Here is a 12,965-nt window from a genome sequence, read left to right on the forward strand (position 1 = left end):
GTATGTACATTAACATGTATGTGCCGGAGTATGTACATGAACAAAATCAACACAGGTAGAAATTATCCAGGCTTCTGGATAATGCTTACCCCAGCTTTTATAGGGCATCTTGGTGTTATGATAAGATGTTCCCCCAGCCCCAGGGGCTGGAGGTGGGCACGCTCATCCCGCAATGGGAGAGGCTCACAGCCTTACTGCTCTGTTCTCATCCAGAGCAGGACTGAACTAAATGTGGCACTCCCCTAATCAGGAAGCAGAAGGGGCGGGCTCATTATCTATATGTAGCCATGCAGTAAAATTGACTGCAGTTTCCTCTCCTGCTGGCAGTAAGGCCTGGTAAGTAACAGGGATGCCAGCAGTAATCATGGAGGTTTGCCCTCACACCCTGGTGAGGTGCCCTATGTGTGGATGGGAGTGGCTACATACTCTGAGTCCACCGTTAGTGACATCAGAGATGTGCCCGCCCCCTGGAGATATAAGGCACAGCACTGTTCAAGGTTAGTGTGTTGGAGTAAGGAGCAGGTCTGCGTTGAGACCTGGGGACAGAGGGCGCTAGTGCTGTAACTAGTGGCCCTATACTGATAAATCAGCAGCAAGCTGTGTACACGATACTGTGTCCAGGGACCTGGCACAGGGGTGATCTCCCTACGGGGAGAGGGGATCCCACTTCATTGGGAGGGTGTACCTTCGAAAGGAGCACACAGTGCAATGTGTGGCTAAGTGACTTACTGCGAGGGGCAGCTAGCCCACATCAAGCAATAAAGATGACCTTGAATAAAGAAACTTCACTGTGTGAGTCTGGAATTACTCAGCAGGGGAAGGCATAACCAAGAAGGAGTTCCTCATCAGTCACATCTTCCTGCGGACGCAGAGATCCTGATGAGGTGGAGGCGCTGCACTGGATATAGGTAGGACTCAAGCACACTACCTCAGCTGCCTGTCTGGGTTGGCAATCCCCACACAACATCATGCGGGAGACTCAGGAGTCCTGTTGCCAACAGGTGCACCACCACACACGACCATGTAATGGGTACTGGTTAGACCACAGGGGCCAATGTGAGATTGGGTGGGTCAGTCAGGTCAGAAAATCCGTTACATTTGGAGGCGCTGCTGAGATACCTGTCAACAGGACAGGCTTTTGCTAGGCACACTGGGAAACAGGGAGAGTGTATGCTGCCACTTTGTGCTGTGTTGGGACGGACCTAGGGGTAGTCAGGGGGCTGATGGAGTATTGTCAGTTCGCAGGGACGACCTAGGGGCCTGAAAGGAGTTGGAGGTTTGGAGAGGGGCTATAGCTGTTCTAGTCACCTTGAGGCAGTGCTAGTTGGTAGGATTCCTGGAGGGATAGCCTGTTAACGGGGTCAGGAATTCTGGAAAGGGTCTGCGCTAGGCTAGCCAACAGTAGGTAGACGCCCAAGTACTGCATGGAAGAGCCAGAGTACTCTAGCCCATTCCAGACCACTTACCGAAGGGAGCATAGACTGGGAGGAAGAAGATACAGCAGACACTGAGAGAGTGAGCCTAGCCTGAGGTAGTGCAAACACGAGTCCAGCCTACATTAGGTACACGAGGTGGTGCATCAAGGCAATCTTTATTGTACCAGTGTGGTAGCTGCCCCGCAGAGAGGAGCTCCATGTACAATAATCGAAAGTACAGCAACGAAATGGCGACCGCAAAAGTGGAGAATCCGCGCGGTGCGGACAGTCCAAAATGGCGGACGGAGGCAGATGGAGGGAGCGCATGTGGTGTGCGTTCCGCTGAAGAGCAAGATGCAGAAGGAACTTTTGCAAGCATGTTGTGGAGTGGCTCAAAAGCTGTGGCCGCGCCGTTTTGGTCCTGCTTAGGACCTAGGGGTATTGCCCCTGAGGACACTGAGGAGGACATTACCGTGACCTGTGGAGAACATTATGATATTGACTGTCAGTCGGCATACAAACAGTTAATTGCTACCTCTCCGCTCAAAGAGACTGACAGTGCAACCCAAAATGGCGGCTCCCGCTTCCCTGGGAGACCGCGTGAAGCAAGTGCAGAGAATTCTGCAGATTCTGGACTTGCAGAAAGTTGGCCAGGAAGGGCGCCAATGGGAAAACTCCACCCTGCTGGGGGGTATGGCGCGAAACCTGAGGCCGCGCCCTCATGGACAATGACCAACTCAGCCCCAGTGCTGAGCCAACCGAACAATCTGTGGGACCTCCCCCTAATCTCAATCAGGGGGAGTGGTTTCCAACTGTGCCCAGTGGGAACGGATCCTGCCGAGCGAGGAGCTGGTGAGCCGGCCGCGCCCTTACAGAATGTAATCACTGTAATTGGTGCTGCCTGTGAAGGAAAGGACAAGGAGGCGGAGGAAACTTGGCCGGGAATGGCGCCAAATAAGGAGTGGTGCTCGGGTGTTGGCGCGAAACCTGAAGCCGCGCCCCCCGGACTGTGAAAAGTACAGCCCTAATTCCGGGACATCCTATAAGACTGTGGGACCCTCCCATAATCTCAACAAGTGGGGGTGGTTTCCAGCTTTGCCAGATGAGGGTGGAGCTAGTCAAGGGAGTGGTTGTCAATCCAACCCCTGCTCGTCAGTCACGAGGAGCCAGTACGCTGAACAGACCGTTGCTGCGAGTACCTCCTATCGTGACTATGGCCTGTAAGCCAGAAGAAAATACCATGGTCTCCACCCAACCCTATTCGGCACCAGGAGGCTTCCTGGTGATTCGGGTGGCGGGCACTGAGACAGTGGCGTGCCTCTGCTTGCAGTGCAGACTGCCCGGTGGTACCGTGAGTACAGCGGCAAGCTGCCCGCACTGTGGCCTCCAATACATGTGGCCCATGCCTACTTTCGTGCCCTACCAGACCGTCGAAGCGGTGAGAGATGCGGCTACGCTGGCAGCCGAGCTTCCCGGTGCGCTGTGGAGGGAAGGTGCGGATCCCGGAGAATGGGGATCGGGGCCGGTTGCCAAAACCGAGCCCGCGGAGAGAGAAGCTAGCGGTCAGTGTATCGGCCGAGAGAATAAGCGACGGTCACCCCGACCGGTGACCTCAAGCACGGTGAAAGTGGATTCCTCGGACGAAGAACCCCTGGTGTCGTCCGGTGTGGTGGTTCGTCAACCCTCAACCTCCTGTGGCGGTAACGGGAGAAAGGTGCCACTTACTGGAGCTGTCGATGAGCGGAGCCGGGTGTCACCTGTACCGCGAAAGACCGAGAGACGGAGTCCTTCGATTCCAGGGACCGGCGGGTCCAGTGGTGAGGGTCGATCCACCCCCACACCACGAAGCGGTAAGAGCAGTCCTTGTTCTTACCAGACGCTGACAGCGACCTCGGCGGAGGAAAGGCGTTACCAGGCCCAGGCGGGGCGGCAGAACCATGCGGAACTTCCAGATGTCATGGTGGAGGAAGAGGTCTCGCTTGGGGACCCATCCCAAGATGGCGGAGTATCCAGCCTCGGAGATGACGGCACTTCCGGCGGCCGTGGCAGACCGGCGGGAGAGACGACTACACATCGTGGATTGGGCAGTGCTTCCCGATCGCCTGGTCCCAAGAGGAGCTGGCAGGCGGCGAGAAAGGAGAGCGGTGAGACCCGACCAGCGGAGAGCCCTTGCGGTACCTCTGGACACTGTAGGGGGAGTGAGCGGGTCGGAACCCCGCAGATACCCACAGTCCGCCCCTATGCCCAACCCCACGCCTTAGCTAAAGCCCCAGTCCCGGTCACTTTTTCCCGGGGGTCCTCGTCAAATTTGGGACTGTCCGGAGGGTCCCAGGGTACTTCCGAGGAACGGACTGGAGAAAGACTGGGGGGGTTCACGTCGGATGACGGGTCGTTGGGTGGGGGTTATTCACGAGAGGTGTCCATTTCTAGTGGGTGCCCTAGCATGGTAAGCGTAACGTTAGAGAATAGGCCCAAGCGTGTGGGGCGGCCTAATTCACGATCAACCGGGACATCTGGGGTGTCCTCCTGGGGAGAACAAGAGGAAGGAGATTCTATAGAATCTGCCCCTGAAGAGTTTAGGGAGACCCGGTGGTGGGCCCCATTATTCGAGGGTTATGTAGGTTGGATGGACCGTACTCGGTTCATACTAGAGAGAGAAGACGTGGTTGACTACTGGTGGGCTCGTGGGGAGTTTACCGCGGAGGAGCGAAAAAAAGAGATGCAGGAGCGGTGGTACCAGATCCGCCACCATAACATAGAACCCATGGGTCCCATTCGGTTAACAGATCCGGTAGAACCGGAAGAGCCCCTATCATGGGTGTTACCTGGAAAGGCAGGCAATGCAAATTTGACCCGTGTAAGTAGAGCGGAGAGGGCCATTATCACGAAGTATAAAAACTCTCATGGCCTGGAGTATCCGTATGTCCCTGAGCCGCTCATGCAGGAAATTGAGGACAACAGGGATAGGTGGTTGCGCGAAACCATAGAGTTATATATGGTTAACAAGGGTGGCGCAATTACTGGGCGCAAGGCTGAGGAGAGGATCGCACATCTTATGCGGGTATGGAGCATAGGGAGGAACATTTACAAGCATAAGGTAGTATACAGACCAGAGAATGGGTTACCTCGTGAGTATTACGTCATGGTCCTGGATATGGGGGGACGGGAGGTTAAGAAGCCCGACCCACGTCACTATTACTAGGAAGAGCAGGACAGATGTTGCGCGGGTTAGTGCCTGCTGGTCAGGGCGTGCTTGGTGCGATACCTTTACTGTAAAGTTCAAATGTGTTAACAATTATGTGTTCCATTTAGGTCCCAGACAGGCCGTTGGGATTCACCAGGGGGAGAATGTAGCCATGCTGTAAAATGGACTGCAGTTTCCTCTCCTGCTGGCAGTAAGGCCTGGTAAGTAACAGGGATGCCAGCAGTAATCATGGAGGTTTGCCCTCACACCCTGGTGAGGTGCCCTATGTGTGGATGGGAGTGGCTACGTACTCTGAGTCCACCATTAGTGACATCAGAGATGTGCCCGCCCCCTGGAGATATAAGGCACAGCACTGTTCAAAGTTAGTGTGTTGGAGTAAGGAGCAGGTCTGCGTTGAGATCTGGGGACAGAGGGCGCTAGTGCTGTAACTAGTGGCCCTATACTGATAAATCAGCAGCAAACTGTGTACACGATACTGTGTCCAGGGACCTGGCACAGGGGTGATCTCCCTACGGGGAGAGGGGATCCCACTTCATTGGGAGGGTGTACCTTCGAAAGGAGCACACGGTGCAATGTGTGGCTAAGTGACTTACTGCGAGGGGCAGCTAGCCCACATCAAGCAATAAAGATGACCTTGAATAAAGACACTTCACTGTGTGAGTCTGGAATTACTCAGCAGGGGAAGGCATAACCAAGAAGGAGTTCCTCATCAGTCACATCTTCCTGCGGACGCAGAGATCCTGATGAGGTGGAGGCGCTGCACTGGATATAGGTAGGACTCAAGCACACTACCTCAGCTGCCTGTCTGGGTTGGCAATCCCCACACAACATCATGCGGGAGACTCAGGAGTCCTGTAGCCAACAGGTGCATCACCAGACACGACCATGTAATGGGAACTGGTTAGACCACAGGGGCCAATGTGAGATTCGGTGGGTCAGTCAGGTCAGAAAATCCGTTACAAATACATATCCCTGATAGGCTTACACAGGCCATGAGTCACCGCCTTACTTCTGTCCATCAGAGAGGAGCATGGGTGGGGGTCACAAGACCATAGGATTAACCCCTTACATTCTGCGGCTAGCAGGACTTACATAACAGGACGGGGAAAGACCGGCAGAAAAGACATACAGTACCCTGTTACACTAATGTTGTATGAATGTTACAGATGTTTTATTGTAGCCATGTGAGTGGGATTTGGGAGGGAAGTATAGCAGACTGATCCCCATCATTTTATTTATTTGTATTAATATGTAACCAAAAAGGTAAACACATATTACAATATTAAAGTATTTTAATTAAAAATTAAAGTACAATTTATATGCAAACAATTAGTTTACACATAATACGTATGACACAAATATAATAAAAACAATTTAAACACAAGGATTACATTGTTCTTATTAAAACGTAAAGCCTTACATTACTCATTAAGCTAAAAGTACATTTTGAACGATATCAATCTTTATTGTTGCATTAACTTGAATTGGACAGGTCTGAGCACACAGTACATTATTTTCGGCCTGTTACCATGGAGATAAGTGGGCAGAATGCCCGAATCAAAGATGGACGCATATCCGTTGCAGCCTCCACCAATCAGAGGAGCGGACAGCGACCCGCTCTAGTCCATCTCCAGCAACGGCTATGATATGAACCACGTGACGTTTCCATCTCAAAATGAACCAGCCAACCGCTGTCTTGCGGTAGCCCCGCCCACCCTGTGGCGTCGCTTAGTTCCGTTGGGAAGATGGCGGCTACCGGTGCGCTCGCGCTGTGCCTCTGTGTCCTGCTCGCGCTGAGCCCGGCGGAAGGAAAGGAGCGGGGGAGGCGGAAGGATATTCGGGACTACAATGATGCGGACATGGCGCGGCTGCTGGAGCAGTGGGAGGTGAGACCGTGCACCCCAGCGCCGAACAACCCCCAGCGCCGCCAAACCCCCCCCCAGCTCCGCCAAACTCCTCTCCCCCTCCCCCAGCTCCGCCAAACTCCTCTCCCCCTCCCCCAGCTCCGCCAAACTCCTCTCCCCCCCCCAGTTCCGCCAAACTCCTCCCCCCCCCAGTTCCGCCAAACTCCTCTCCCCCCCCCCCAGCTCCGCCAAACTCCTCTCCCCCCCCCCCCCCAGCTCCGCCAAACTCCTCTCCCCCTCCAGCTCTGCCAAACTCCTCTCCCCCCCCCAGCTCTGCCAAACTCCTCTCCCCCCCCCGCTCCGCCAAACTCCTCCCCCCCCCCAGCTCCGCCAAACTCCTCTCCCCCCCCCGCTCCGCCAAACTCCTCCCCCCCCCCCCAGCTCCGCCAAACTCCTCTCCCCCCCCCAGCTCCGCCAAACTCCTCTCCCCCCCCTAGCTCTGCCAAACTCCTCTCAACCCCCCCAGCTCCGCCAAACTCCTCTCCCCCCCCAGCTCCGCCAAACTCCTCTCCCCCCTAGCTCTGCCAAACTCCTCTCCCCCCCCCAGCTCCGCCAAACTCCTCTCCCCCCCCCCAGCTCCGCCAAACTCCTCTCCCCCCCCCCAGCTCCGCCAAACTCCTCTCCCCCCCCCCAGCTCCGCCAAACTCCTCTCCCCCCCCCAGCTCCGCCAAACTCCTCTCCCCCCCCCCCCAGCTACGCCAAACTCCTCTACCCCCCACCCCCAGCTACGCCAAACTCCTCTCCCCCCCCAGCTCCGCCAAACTCCTCACCCCCCCCAGCTCTGCCAAACTCCTCACCCCCCCCCCCCCAGCTCCGCCAAACTCCTCACCCCCCCCCCCCAGCTCCGCCAAACTCCTCTCTCCCCCCCAAGCTCCGCCAAACTCCTCTCCCCCCCAAGCTCCGCCAAACTCCTCACCCCCCCCCACCCCCCCAGCTCTGCCAAACTCCTCTCTCCCGTTCTAAAGGAGGACCTGTGATGTGCTAAAGCTTACCACCCTTGAGTGGGTATTGGCCTAATAGAGATGTGAGAATGTGTCCTAATGTGGTTCGCAATTTTTTTTTTTAATGTGTTTAACGTAAATATTCATTTTATAGCAAAAATATCACGTGACGTACAAAAGTTAAAAGGGAGCTAAGGGAAAATAACGTAATAGGTCCCCAGTGACCATCCGGTAACACACCAGATATTTTTCTCACGTTGCAAGGAACCAAGACATTGTGCATACGGACAGCCTCATGTGCACCGCACACTATGCATATATCTTGAGGTTTTTTTTTTTTTGTAGTATCTTTAGTACTTTTCTAGCTAATTTTTTCCCAAACGTAAGGAGAAGTATTGTATGTCTTTATTTATATCGCAAAAAGCAATGGTAATGCTGCACACCACAAGCTAAACAAAAGATACTTGCTGTTACCGGTGCTTTTGGAACAGTGGAGTTGCTGACAATGACAAGCTCCAAAGTAAGCGAAAAAGGGAGAAGGTTCCAGGGCACTGCGGATTTCAAAAGAATTTATTGAACAGGCACAACGTTTCAACCACCACGCTTAGGCTAAGGCCCCGGTCACGCCGCTGTAACGCGCGCCCGCGATATTGGCGGCGCGTTCAGCCGATTCCCCAGTCTGCAGCTCACTGCAGGAGGAGAGACCGGGGGGCGTGGCGGGGGAGTGACGGGGGCGCGGCCATGACGTCACCCGGCAGGTTCTCACTCATTGGCTGAACCGCCGGAGGGCGTGCCTAATCGCTCGACGCGAGTCCTGCTCTCAATTCTATTGAGAGCAGGAGCAGCTCTCGCCCGAGCGCTGCGGCCCCCCCTCGTAGCGGGCCCGGCGCCATTGAGGGGAGGGCTCTCGTCCGTGCGGCGGACGCTGTAGTAGGCAGCGGGGGCAAGGCCTTAGGGTGGTTGAAAACGGTTGAAACGTTGTGCCTGTTCAATAAATTCTTTTGAAATCCGCAGTGCCCTGGAACCTTCTCCCTTTTTTATTTATATAGCGCCATAAATATACATAGCGCTTCACAGTAGTAATACATGTTGTAATCATATAAATAACTAATATAAATAACAGGTCATGGGAATAAGTGCTTCAGACATAAGAGTAACATTAAGGAAGAGGAGTCCCTGCTCCGAGGAGCTTACAATCTAATTGGTAGGTTGGATAACGTATAGAGACAGTAGGAGGGAATTCTAGTAAGTGCATCTGCAGGGGGCCAAGCTTTATGTATCATGTGTCCAGGATTATCTACAGTGCTATTCATATGCTTTAAGCAAATGTGTCTTAAGGTGGATAGAGAGGGTGCTAGTCGGGTATTGAGGGGAAGGGCATTCCAGAGGTGCGGGGCAGTCAGTGAGAGGTTTAAGGCGGGAGAGGGCTTTAGATACAAAAGGGGTAGAAAGAAGACATCCTTGAGAAGACCGCAAGAGTCGGGATGGTGCATAGCGAGAAATTAGGGCTGAGATGTAAGGAGGGGCAGAGGAGTGTAAAGCTTTAAAAGTGAGGAGGCGAATTGAGTGTGAGATGTGGGATTTGATCGGAAGCCAGGAGAGGGATTTCAGGAGGGGAGACACAGACAGATTTAGGAAAGAGTAGAGCGATTCTGGCAGCAACGTTTAGTATAGATTGTAGGGGAGACAGGTGAGAGGCAGGAAGGCCAGACAGCAGGAGGTTACAGTAATCAAGACGGGAGAGAATGAGGGCTTGAGTCAGAGTTTTAGCAGACGAGTAACAGAGGAAAGGGCGTATCTTTGTTATATTGCGGAGGAAAAAGCGACAAGTTTTAGAAACATTTTGAATGTGAGAGAGGAATAGTGTGACCCCTAGGCAGCGTGCTTGGGCTCCTGGGTGAATGATCGTATTTCCAACAGTAATGTGGAAGGAGGTAGTAGGGCCATGTTTGGGAGGAAGTATAAGGACCTCTGTTTTTGCCATGTTAAGTTTTAGTAGGCGGATGTGATCATTTGCTCCAGTTTTGATGGACTTTGCAGTTTCATCAAGCCTTTTTAAGGCATTCAGGACCCTAAAAATGGCTTTTGCTGGAGAGGAGGACAAGACATCTGTTTCAGGATCTGGGAAACGAGCTCTACAGTCTGAGGAGGCTGAAAAATAAAAGGACAAACTTGGGCAAAAGTATTTACACCTATTCATTCGCTCAGTTAAATTGGGGCAAATATAGTGAACTTAAGTAAAATAGGAACGTATGATATTATCTGTTAATGCCGCATTCCCTACGATATTTATGCAAAAATAAAGACTGACGGACAATGTTGGCATAGGGTTAGTGCAGCGGTTTTCAATCCTCCTTTTGGTTAAGGAACCCTAGAATTAGAACCTCTTCTCCTGTCTCCCTCCTTCCACCCCCTTAGTGTTGCTCTCTTTTATATAGGTCTCTCTGAAATGTTTTGATATTTAGTGGTGGAACTTATTCCCCCGTTTTGCTTTGTCCATCTACTTCTAGAAAGATGATGACATAGAAGATGGGGACTTACCTGAGCACAAAAGAGCTCCACCTCCTGTGGACTTCTCCAAGATTGATCCCAGTAACCCAGAGAGCATCTTGAAGATGACAAAGAAGGGCAAGACTTTAATGGTCTTCGTGACGGTGTCTGGAAACCCAACTGAGAAAGAAACGGAAGAAATTACAAGCCTGTGGCAGGGCAGCCTTTTCAATGCAAACTATGATATCCAGAGGTTTGTGGGGGGTGGGGGAGGTGGTTTAGGAAGAACTTATTCATTGCCCAATAGCTACTTAACTTTCTCAGACGCTAGTATTCAAATCTATTGTTCATGGGTTAACGCAACATTGCCATCAGCAATTTTTTTTTCTTTTTTGAATATTTTTGTTGTCTAGAATGGGGGGAGGAGTGATTTCTGGAGATTATCTGAGGTCATTGACCTCCCATGGACATCCCAGTTGCCAAGGGTTTTGTACACCAGGCAAGAATAGTGTGTGTGTCCTGGTTGTACAGTAGTGTGAAAAACATCTCTCTTTTGGGATGGTGGGAGTTGCAGCATTCTGGTAGATGACAAAAATCAACAGGTCATGGTGACAGCTTTTTTTCTTTTATTTTTTTCTTATATGCTCATTTCCAAAGTACTTTGCTTAAAACCTTTTACGTTTCCCCTTTTCACCATAGATTCATTGTTGGTGCGAATCGTGCAATCTTTATGCTTCGGGATGGAGGATACGCTTGGGAGGTTAAAGACTTCCTTGTAAGCCAGGAGAGGTGTGTGGATGTGACAGTGGAAGGCCAGGTATTTCCTGGCAAAGGAGGAGATGGCATTTCAAAAATCAAAAATCAAACTAAACCAGAGAAGAAAAATACTGAAAGCAAAAAATCCAAAGCATCTCAAGAAAGTAACAGAGCATCAACACAAAAAGAGGATTTATGACAACTGGCAGCAAATTTATAAACTCGATCAGCAAAATTGTTCTGAAGGAAACCATGCCTGGATAATTGCCAATAAAACTCCGTGCTGTTATTAGTACTATTCACTCTGAGTGCAAAGTATGTTGTATGACTTGGTTTCTTTAGTAAAAACATTTGTATTTTTTTATTTTAAATCTAAGGGTAAGAAGATACTGGAGGGTGAGGGCAACTAATATATTCAGCGTGGGGGTCAAATGGCTAATGAGCAGGTCAGCTTTGTACACCCGCTGCCTTCACCAACATTTACTACAAAAATAAAAAATAATGGAATTTCTGTGGGTTACATTTCAGGTGCCTGCATCTGCAAAGTATGTTCTTCACTTTAACTCCACTGTTACTTTTCTGCCTGTTTGTAAAGTACTTGGTGAGACCAACAATGAGCTGGAAATCTCCATTTGAAAATACAGCCTTTTTCTAACACAGTATTTTGTTACTTGATTACTTTGTTACTGCACTGAGGAGCAGAAGGTGAAACCAATTGCCTGAGTGTTTGCAATTATTCGAACAAAGCCAAGTGACTTACTAAACATTAACTCTATCATTGATCAACCTGGTCTCAACTGGTTAAGCTCCAAACTTAAACTTGGCGATTTCTTTTAATTTTTCAGATGCAGCTTTTTTTTTTTACTGAAAATGAATGCTGATTTAAACCTGGTACATTGTATTAAACTAAACAATCCATGTTCTGAGAAGATGTTGCTTTAGGCAGCGCTTATAGTGCCGGCGACGCGACGGTGCTGTCGCAGCAAAACAAATGCATTGTCGCCGTTGCGTGCGCTTGGTGCACGCGACAGAGCGACAGGCTACCAGAAATCTGGTACACAGGCTACCAGAAAAGTACAACTTTTGCAAATGGCGATGGGTGACGTCATCGGTCGCGTCGCCGGCACTATAAACACGGCCTTAGTTTAATAGTCTGCTTATTCCATTATTTTTCCTTATTCGGTTACATTTTTATGTTTGTCCTAAGTCATTTATTTCCAGTTAGTAAAGTGATGGTGGGAGATGCCTTAGAAGGTGATGTTTTGTTTGGCTGATGTGTTGTGCTTTAATCTTTAATAGGGGACAGTGTCTGGTATTGGCTCTGCTGGAGCTGCCAGGCACCCATACCGCTTATACCAATGTTTAGTTGGCATTGATCTGGTTTCATGGTAGTTTGCACTGTTGCTTCCTATTATTGGTCGGTTGGTGGCAAATGCAAGGGCATGAATACCATTCAATATGATGTCTAGATCAATTGTAATATGATTGTTTAAAGACTTGGTTCCACCTCGGGGATGTTGGGCTACCTTTGGATAACACGTCACTGAATTGTTGACACTGTTTTTTAATGAAGATTCCACAAGTGGTGGAAGAGCCGGTGAGGTAACGCATAGGCCATTACCTGGAGCCGGTGAGGTAACGCGCATAGGCCATTACCTGGAGCCGGTGAGGTAACGCGCATAGGCCATTACCTGGAGCCGGTGGGGTAACGCGCATAGGCCATTACCTGGAGCCGGTGAGGTAACGCATAGGCCATTACCTGGAGCCGGTGAGGTAACGCGCATAGGCCATTACCTGGAGCCGGTGAGGTAACGCGCATAGGCCATTACCTGGAGCCGGTGAGGTAACGCATAGGCCATTACCTGGAGCCGGTGAGGTAACGCGCATAGGCCATTACCTGGAGCCGGTGAGGTAACGCGCATAGGCCATTACCTGGAGCCGGTGAGGTAACGCGCATAGGCCATTACCTGGAGCCGGTGAGGTAACGCGCATAGGCCATTACCTGGAGCCGGTGAGGTAACGCGCATAGGCCATTACCTGGAGCCGGTGAGGTAACGCGCATAGGCCATTACCTGGAGCCGGTGGGGTAACGCGCATAGGCCATTACCTGGAGCCGGTGAGGTAACGCGCATAGGCCATTACCTGGAGCCGGTGTGGTAACGCGCATAGGCCATTACCTGGAGCTGGTGGGGTAACGCGCATAGGCAATTCATGGAGCTGGTGGGGTAACGTGCATAGGCAATTCCTGGAGCCG

At 51.3% G+C, this 12,965-nt stretch overlaps 1 protein-coding gene across 1 annotated transcript; it reads left to right on the top strand.

The window, feature by feature from the left end:
- The first annotated feature begins 6,306 nt into the window (after positions 1-6,306).
- MESD (mesoderm development LRP chaperone) lies at positions 6,307-11,029 on the top strand. Its single transcript, XM_075575141.1, has 3 exons — positions 6,307-6,506; positions 9,976-10,208; positions 10,655-11,029. Exons 1-3 carry the CDS (start codon positions 6,366-6,368, stop codon positions 10,908-10,910), a joined length of 630 nt encoding a protein of 209 aa, XP_075431256.1. The 5' UTR covers positions 6,307-6,365; the 3' UTR covers positions 10,911-11,029.
- The last annotated feature ends 1,936 nt before the right edge of the window (positions 11,030-12,965 follow it).

This window comes from Ascaphus truei, chromosome 18, assembly GCF_040206685.1.
Source record: "Ascaphus truei isolate aAscTru1 chromosome 18, aAscTru1.hap1, whole genome shotgun sequence".
NCBI classification, from domain to species: Eukaryota; Metazoa; Chordata; class Amphibia; order Anura; family Ascaphidae; genus Ascaphus; species Ascaphus truei.

Coding starts and splice junctions, on each gene's coding strand:
- MESD (XM_075575141.1), top strand. CDS start 6,366: ATGGCGGCTACCGGTGCGCTCGCGCTGTGCCTCTGTGTCCTGCTCGCG. Junction 6,507..9,975: donor GGCTGCTGGAGCAGTGGGAG/GTGAGACCGTGC, acceptor ATCTACTTCTAG/AAAGATGATGACATAGAAGA. Junction 10,209..10,654: donor GCAAACTATGATATCCAGAG/GTTTGTGGGGGG, acceptor TTTTCACCATAG/ATTCATTGTTGGTGCGAATC.